The 8,425-nt window shown below is 41.9% G+C and overlaps 1 protein-coding gene and 1 long non-coding RNA gene across 2 annotated transcripts in view; one reads left to right on the top strand and one right to left on the bottom strand.

Annotated features, from left to right (window-relative positions):
• The window catches only part of LOC111725677, a 6,571-nt gene extending 594 nt beyond the window's left edge, over positions 1-5,977 (top strand). The window contains exons 2-3 of the long non-coding RNA XR_002773684.1: positions 4,310-4,391; positions 5,772-5,977. This is a non-coding gene — a long non-coding RNA (uncharacterized LOC111725677). The remainder of the gene's footprint in view (positions 1-4,309; positions 4,392-5,771) is intronic.
• PIGL (phosphatidylinositol glycan anchor biosynthesis class L) overlaps positions 1-8,425 on the bottom strand; it is a 54,102-nt gene that overhangs the window by 38,157 nt on the left and 7,520 nt on the right. The window contains exon 2 of the mRNA XM_023514062.1: positions 7,169-7,268. Within this exon, the coding sequence (XP_023369830.1) occupies positions 7,169-7,268 (100 nt within the window). The remainder of the gene's footprint in view (positions 1-7,168; positions 7,269-8,425) is intronic.

The following is an 8,425-nucleotide window of genomic DNA, read 5'->3' as shown; positions in this document are numbered from 1 at the left end:
TTTTTTTTAAAGACAGTCTTACTTTGTTGTCCTCGGTAGAGTGCTGTGATGTCACAGCTCACAGCAACCTCCAACTCCTGGGCTTAGGCGATTCTCTTGACTTAGCCTCCTGAGTAGCTGGGACTACAGGCACCCACCACAATGCCTGGCTACTTTTTTGTTGCAGCTTGGCCGGGCCTGGGTTTGAACCCACCACCCTGGGTATATGGGGCCAGCGCCCTACCCACTGAGCCACAGGTGCTGCCTCATAGATTGGATTATCTTTTTATACATTTATTCAGAATATATCTTTATATGTTCTGAATATCAAGGCCTTATCAAATATGTGATTTTCAGATACTACCTCCCGTTCTATGGGTTGTCTTTTCATCCTCTTGACAGTGTCCTTTGATGACAAAAGTTTTCAATTTTGATGAAGTCCAATTTATCTATTTTTTCTTTTGTTGATTTTGCTTTTGGTGTTCTATCTGAGAAATTATTGCCAAATCCAAGGTCAGGAAGATTTATTTCTCTATTTTCTTTTAGGAGTTTTATAGTTTTAGTTCTTACATTTAGGTCTTTTTGAGATAATTTTTATGTCTAGTGTAAAGAAGGAATCCAACTTTATGGGTATCTAGCTGTCCCAGCACTATTTGTTGAATAGAATATTCCTTCCCCATTGAATTGTCTCAGCGCCACTGTTTAACATCAATTGCCTATATATTTAAGGGTAGCACGTATTATTTAAAAAAAAAAAAAGAAATAACAAAAAAGGATAAATCCTCCAATCCTTGCATTACAAAAATTAGCCTGTTAAGCTGTGTCTCAGTCTTGAGTAATGAGACCTATGTAATCATGACAATTTTACCAAACTAGTAGATGTAGCAACACGGTATCTTTAATTACAGCGCACACAAACAGCTGCAACTTTCCCTACCGCAAGGGTTCTCTGGAACATCCTATGAATGACTAAAAATTACTTCTGGGAACCTGGTGTTATGTGGAAATGATCTGAAAGACTGATCCAACAACCTTTCTTCTAGACACTAACTTGCATTATGAGCATTGTGGCGGGCACCTGTAGTCCCAGCTACTTGGGAGGCAGAGGCAGGAGACTCACTTGAGCCCAGGAGTTGGAGGTTGCTGTGAGCTGTGATGCTATGGCACTCTACCTGGAGGGATAGCTTGAGGCTCTGTCTCAAAAAAAAAAAAAGATCTGGCATGATCTGTGTTTTGAAATTATCTACTATTTTTATTTATAAATATTAGTTGTCTATTTTTTGAGACTTTGGAAAAACCAAAAAAAAAAAATTCTACTTCTGAGTTTTCTTTATATTTCCATCTGGCTTTCTGAGAGGGCTCTAGCTTGTCACAATGTTCAGTTCTAATGTGGATAAGGTCAATAAATGTAAAAGTCCTTGGGAAAAATGGGAAGTGTTTGAAAACATTAGCTACGTTAATGAGCAGAGCACGTGAACCTCCATTTCTAGAACAACCACCCCCAAAGGTCCTATTCTGACCCTGAAGAACTCCCAGCACTCTCGTCTCAGAAGCTTTAGGGTAAATCCCCATGTCATTCAGCCGTTTTACACATGAGCTAGACAGTAAGCTTTTATTTCATAAAAATCATAACATATTTTCACTGTGGCATTCATCTTTTCTATGCTATAAACTACTTTAAACACACAATTCTTTCCAACTTCTTATTTTTGGCCAAATTTCACGTTTGTAATAAAAGTGCTGCATAAGGAAAGGAAGGATGAAGAAGGCCACAAACAAAGTACACTGCTGTCACTCACTGGAGACAAAGGCTCAGCCAAGGTTTGTTCTTCACTTCTTTTTTTTTTAGATATAGTCTCACTTTATCACCCTCAGTAGAGTGCTGTAACATCACAGGTCACAGCAACCTCCAACTCCTGAGCTTAGGCAATTCTCTTGCCTCGGCCTCCTGAGTAGCTGGGACTACAGGTGCCCGCCACAACACACGGCTGTTTTTTTGTTGCAGTTTGGCCAGGGCTGGGTTTGAACCTGCCACCCTCGGTATATGGGGCCAGGGCCCTCCCCCAATGACCCATAGGCACCGCCCATTCACTTCTCTTTTTTTTTTTTTTGAGCCAGAGCCTCAAGCTGTTGCCCTGGGTAGAGTGCCATAACATCACAGCTCACAGCAACCGCCAACTCCTGGGCTCAAGTGATTCTCTTGCCTCCATCTCCCAAGTAGCTGGGACCACAGGTGCCCGCCACAACACACAGCTATTTTTTGGTTGCAGCTGTCATTGTTGTTTGGTGGGCCCAGGCTGTATTCAAACCCGCCAGCTCAGTTGTATGTGGCTGGTGCCTTAGCTACTTGAGCCACAGGCACTGAGCCCATTTCTCTTTTTATTTTAAGAATTTTTTAAAATCTCAGATTACTTCTCTTAATATATTAGCTATGTAGAATGAATCTGCTGTGGCATCCAGTGATCTTTGATTGCCACCATGAGATTTAGAGACAAGACATGGTCAGGGGGATACAGATTTTGAAGGAAAAGCATGTCAATAACTATTTCTAGTACCAACATTGAGACTCTTTACCCTACAAAAGTACCAAGAGGTGGGCGGCACCTGTGGCTCAGTATGGCACCGGCCCCATATGCCGAGAGTGGCAGGTTCAAACCCAGCCCTAGACAAACGGCAATAAAAATAGCCAGGCGTTGTGGCGGGCACCTGTAGTCCCAGCTACTCAGGAGGCTGAGGCAAGAGAATCGCCTAAGCCCACGAGTTGGAGGTTGCTGTGAGCTGTGACACCACAGCGGTCTACCAAGGGCAATAGAGTGAGACTCTGTCTCTAAAAAACAAACAAAAAAAAGAGTACCAAGAGGTGAATAAGAAAATATACCACAAATATAGGTGCCTCTGTATAGGTATCCACTTGATAAATCAACACTGAAGACAAAGAGGTTCAGCAGAAGCTTCAGATTGCCTTAGCTCAATATCCATCCCCTTCCCGGACCCTTCCCAAACTATTCTTAGTAGAAAGCTGGCCTCATTCAAAGATGAGAAACAACCGAAAAACAACCAACCAGTAGGTGACAAGAATTGCTCCCAGCTTGATATCTAAAACAAACAAACAGAAACAAAACAAAACAAAAACCAAGAAGAAGTGTTAAAGAAAAAAATGTAAGGCTTCTAAGCAGAGAATTTTGCATAATAGAAGGAAATTAGTATAGTTTGGCAAATATGAAAGGACAAAATAAATGTATGACTATTAAAGTGAGAGACATGATGGAAAAATTTGAAGAAATCTCAAAATTGAAAAGAACAATGATATATGGATTATAGAAGACATGATAATCATGGAAGACAAAGATCCAACATACGCATAATGGATCTTTCTGAAGAAAAGGACAAAGCAAATGAAACAGAAAAAAATAAACCAGATCCAGAAGCTGGAAAGCTTACCATGTCCTAGGAAAAACTGGCTTATGGTCCGGGCACTGTGGCTCACACCTATAATCCTAGCATTCTGGGAAGCCTAGGTGGGTCAATGGCTTGAGCTGAGGAGTTCGAGACCAGCCTGAGCAAGAGTGAAACCCTGTCTGTACTAAAAATAGAAAAAATAGCCAGGTATTGTGGTTGGTTGCCTATAGTCCCAGGTACGAGGGAGGCTAAGATAGGAAGATAACTTGAGCCCAAGAGTTTGAGGTTGCTATGAGCTATGATGCCACAGCACTCTAACAAAGGCAACAAACTGAAACTGTGTCTCAATTAACAAAAGAGCTTTTGCCTTAATTGAGCAGCATTTACCAATTCCCCATCAAGTGCCACACGCCATACTATCTTCCCATGAAGTGTTTCAACAACAAAGGGCTAGCCAGGCAAGGTGGCTCACACCTTGTAATCCTAGCACTCTGGGAGGCCAAGGCAGGTGGATTGCTTGAGCTCATGAGTTTGAGACCAGCCTGAACAAAAGTGAGCCCCTGTCTCTGCTAAAAATAGAAAAACTGAGGCAAGAGGATCACTTGATCCTGAGTTGGACTTTGCCTCAAAAACAAGAACAACAGAGGTCGGAAAATTTTATAATTCACATTTTCCTATAGTAACATACCTCCTGTGCCCAATTCTAAGAGTTCTTCAAATTATCTCCAGTAAGAATATAATTTACAACATCCATGCCCTTGCATGCATTTTGAATGCTGAAACTGAACTCCTGTCACTGGTCACAAAACCAGTGTTCTCCTGACCTCAGAGCTGTATCCCCTGAGTCACAGAGTTGATCGGATGTGACATATGTAGCTATGTGAGCCACTTTCCTGAGGAGATGCATCCAAATACGTTTCATTTCTCTCAGATCCCCAAGTCCTCCAGCTCCATGTCACTGCGGAAAGCACAGAGGGACCTGCCACCTCGGCCAAGGTTCAAGCACCAACCAGGTTAGCCTGCATGCCTTTTTTCTTTTCAACCCTACCTGTAACCCCATGCCTAACCCTAACCCTAACACTAAACCTAACTTCCCTGCCTGGGATTTGAACCTGGATCATAACACTCTACCTTGCCACTATGCTATAAAACCAGCTTGTTCATTTTTCCAAAATTATTATTAAGAATTCATGGCATTCTACTATGGACAAGAAAGTGAGACTCTGTCTTTTTTTTTTTTTTGCAGTTTTGGCCAGGGCTGGGTTTGAACCTGCCACCTCTGGCATATAGGGTCGGTGCCTTACTCCTTTGAGCCACAGGCGCCGCCCCAAGACTCTGTCTTAAAAAAAAGAAAAGAAAAACTGAGGCAAGAAGATCTCTTGAGCCTAAGAGTTTAACGTTGCTGTGAGCTATGATGAAGCCATGGCACTACCCACGGCCACAGAGTAAGACTCTGTCTCAAAAAAAAAAAAAAAAACCAAATTCAATGCTTATCAGCATTATGACATCATAAGTACCACAAATATTTTATAGGAAGAGATGTGAAAGGTTATATTGTAGAGAATTAAAAGATGAAAAGAAAAAATAAAGACAATTCTTTCAAGCAGTAATAAGACCTGGAAATAAGGCCACTGAAGCAGCTTACAAAGTGGCTGACATATTCAGGGAAAAGGAAGCCCTTTGGTGATGTGGAAATTGTGAAAGAATGCATTGGCAAAGTTGCAGGACGCTCAGACCCTGATAATATTTCAAAATACAAACACGTGCCTCTTTTTTTTCTTTTTTTTGAGACAGAGTTTCACTTTGTCACCCTTGGTAGAATGCCGTAGTGTCATAGCTGAAAGCAACCTCCAACTCTTGGGCTCAAGTGATCCTCTTGCCTCAGCCACCTGAGAAGCTGGGGCTACAGGTACCCGCCACAACGCTTGGCTATTTTTTGGTTGCAGATATCATTGTTGTTTGGCAGGCTCGGGCTGGGTTCAAACCCGCCAGCCTTGGTGTATGTGGCTGGCACCCTACCTACAGAGCTACGGGCACCACCTCATGGGAGATTTTAAATTAAGGGAACAGCCATTGCCATCTGAACACAATGATCAATTCTAGAATCACTATAGGTCAGATAATCAGACACCACCTGTCTCCTGATTTGATGCAAAGTACATAGTACAGCCCATGAAGTACTCTTGCCTCCAAAAGTTAGACCTAAATCCCTATTTTCAAAAATATGGAGGATAGAAAAACAAGTTAGACAATACCCTGAGGAAACAGAGAAATCCAGAATGTAGAATATGAACAATAACTAATTCCATTTCTTCAACAAATCCATTGATGAATGGGGGAAAGGAAATTAAATGCAGAATATTAACCAATTATAATGTGTGGACTTTCTTTAGATCCTGATTTGAATAAACCAACTGTAAAAAGACACTTCTGAGTCACTTGGAGAAATTTCAATATGGACTGGGTGTGGAAGGACTCCAAAGTATTACTGTTGTTGTACATTTTGCTGGATGTGATGATAATGGCATTGAAGCTATGTGAAAAATGTCCATTTCCTCTTTTATTTATTTATTTTTGTAGAGACAGAATCTTATTTTGTTGCCCTCGGTAGAGTGCTGTGGCGTCACAGCTCATAGCAACCTCCAGCTTTTGGGCTTAGGTGATTCTCTTGCCTTAGCCTCCTGAGTAGCTGGGACTACAGGTGCCCACCACAATGCCCGGCTATTTTTTTTGTTGTTGCAGTTTGGCCAGAGCTGGGTTCCAACTCGCCACCCTCAGTATATGGGGCTGGCACCCTACTCACTGAGCCACAGGTGCCACCCCCAAAACGTCCATTTTCTTAAGAGCTGCATACATAGATATGTAGGGGTGAAATAACCTAATGGCTGGGGTTTTCTGTGAAATACGTCATACACATAAAAGATGTTAAGTGGGGATAGATGAAGCAAGTGCTGTAGAGCACAGGCTTGATAATCATTGGGTTTAGGTAACAGGCATGTCAGTATTTACAATACTGTTCTGTATACTTTTGAGTATTTTGAAATTTATAACGATATTTTAAAAGATGTAGATGTGGGCAGTGCCTATGGCTCAGTGGGTAGAGTGCTGGCCCCATGTACCAAGCATGGAGGGTTCAAACCTGGCCCCGGACAAACTGCGTTGTGGCAGGTGCCTGTAGTCCCAGCTACTCGGGAAGCTGAGGCAAGAGAATCGCCTAAGCCCAAGAGCTGGAGGTGACTGAGAGCTGTGATGCCATAGCATTCTACCATGGGTGACAAAGTGAGAGTATGTCTCCAAAAAAGAAAATGAAAAAAAATGTAGATGTAAATAGAAGTAGCTATGTCAAGACAAAACACCTGAACTGAAGTTGGAAAATTTTATTTTCATTACGCTGTTATTTATTTATTCTTTTTTTTTTTTTTTTTTTTTTGAGACAGAGTCTCACTTTGTCAACCTCAGTAGAGTACCATGGCATCTTAGCTCATAGCAACCTCAAACTCTTGGGTTCCTCTTGATCCTCTTGCCTCAGCCTCCCAAGTAGCTGGGACTATAGGCAACCGCCACATGCCTGGCTATTTTTTAGAGGGTGGTGTCTCACTCTGGCTCAAGCAGGGCTTACAGGCGTGAGCCCCACAGTCCCTGGCTACACTGTCATTTAAAAAAAATGTGAAGTATTGTAAGAAGACTTCAAATAAGATGTTCTAATCCACCCACAAGAGTTTTTTGTCTTTTGAGTGTACCACTGCATATTTATTGCCAGAGAATATCAACAGCATTAAAGATAAATTACCTGTTGTCAATAATCATTACACTGGAGGGTGGAATCCCCAAAACATCACAGCTCTGCAAAAGCTCTTTCTTACGAATCTCTCCTTGATTGTAGTAATTTCCTGAGGATAACAAACATATAGTGGTAGAGGTCTTAACAGGGGATGTCTATCCATTCATTCTTATCCCATTTTGCCTGAAAAATGTGTGGTTCTGGTAAGAAGTTGAATACCACACTAAGGTTACTGTAAGATACTCCCATGAGAAGACTACCAGCAGCACAATCTTTAGAATCACTATTCACAATTTTTTCCCACCTCTGTCGGCCCCGCGGGCCACAGCCCGCCTAGGACATTTATCCGGCTGTCAGGTGTTTTTGCCACCGCTGCCTGTCCTGCTTACCAGTCGACTCATTCTGGGGCCTGCAGTCTGGCACTCCAATGGTCTGAGGGACAGTGAACTGGCCCCCTGTTTAAAAAGCTTGAGGACCCCTGGTCCACATCTCCCTGTCTGTCTGCATTTCAGTCACATGCTCAAGGGAGCAAGGTACATAGCCAAGAGTCCTGGCTTTGGAATTAAGCAGATTTAACACCGACTTCTATATGACCACTCAGAAAAACTGGGGTACCTATCAACTTTAATTTGATAGTGCTCAAATATCTATTTAATACCAATGTAAAGAAGAGCTACTACTCTTGAGTATTATAGGAAAATACGCAGATAGCATTCAGGAAAACATTCTCTTTCGAAGAGTTTAGCAACCAACTATCCCAGCATGTCCCTCAGGGATCTCAACCTCATCAGCACCCCAGAAATCTCATGTATTTTTACTTTTCCCATGAATATACTATAGTCTCCAAGAATAGTTCTGGTAAATAAACTCCTCTGTATCCTTACAAATAACACAGTGACATTTGGTATGAAGTACATTACACTTACTATGAGCAACTGTCTAACTAATTGCAACCCAAGGCAACTCTTATTCTTCTGATGTGTGGCGCAGAAAAAAAAAGGTTGGACATCTCTGTCTAGAACAATCTAGAACAATCTGAAAGATGAATACCTCTGAGGTGCACATGATAACCTTTTCGGGTAGAGGGAAAGTATTAGAATGTCTTCTCTTAATTTGCTTACCTTGTCTTTTATAAATCTAAGTTTTTTGTTTGTTTGTTTGTTTGTTTGTTTTTGAGACAGAGCCTCAAGCTATCCCCCTGGGTAGAGTGCCATGGCATTACAGCTCACAGCAACCTCCAACTCCTGGGCTCAAGCGAGTCTCCTG

The sequence above is a fragment of the Otolemur garnettii genome, unplaced genomic scaffold (genome assembly GCF_000181295.1).
Source record: "Otolemur garnettii isolate 467f Iridium unplaced genomic scaffold, OtoGar3 scaffold00046, whole genome shotgun sequence".
Classification (NCBI taxonomy): domain Eukaryota; kingdom Metazoa; phylum Chordata; class Mammalia; order Primates; family Galagidae; genus Otolemur; species Otolemur garnettii.
The sequence above is the reverse complement of the archived record's forward strand: the minus strand, read 5'-3'. Positions and strand labels throughout refer to the sequence as shown.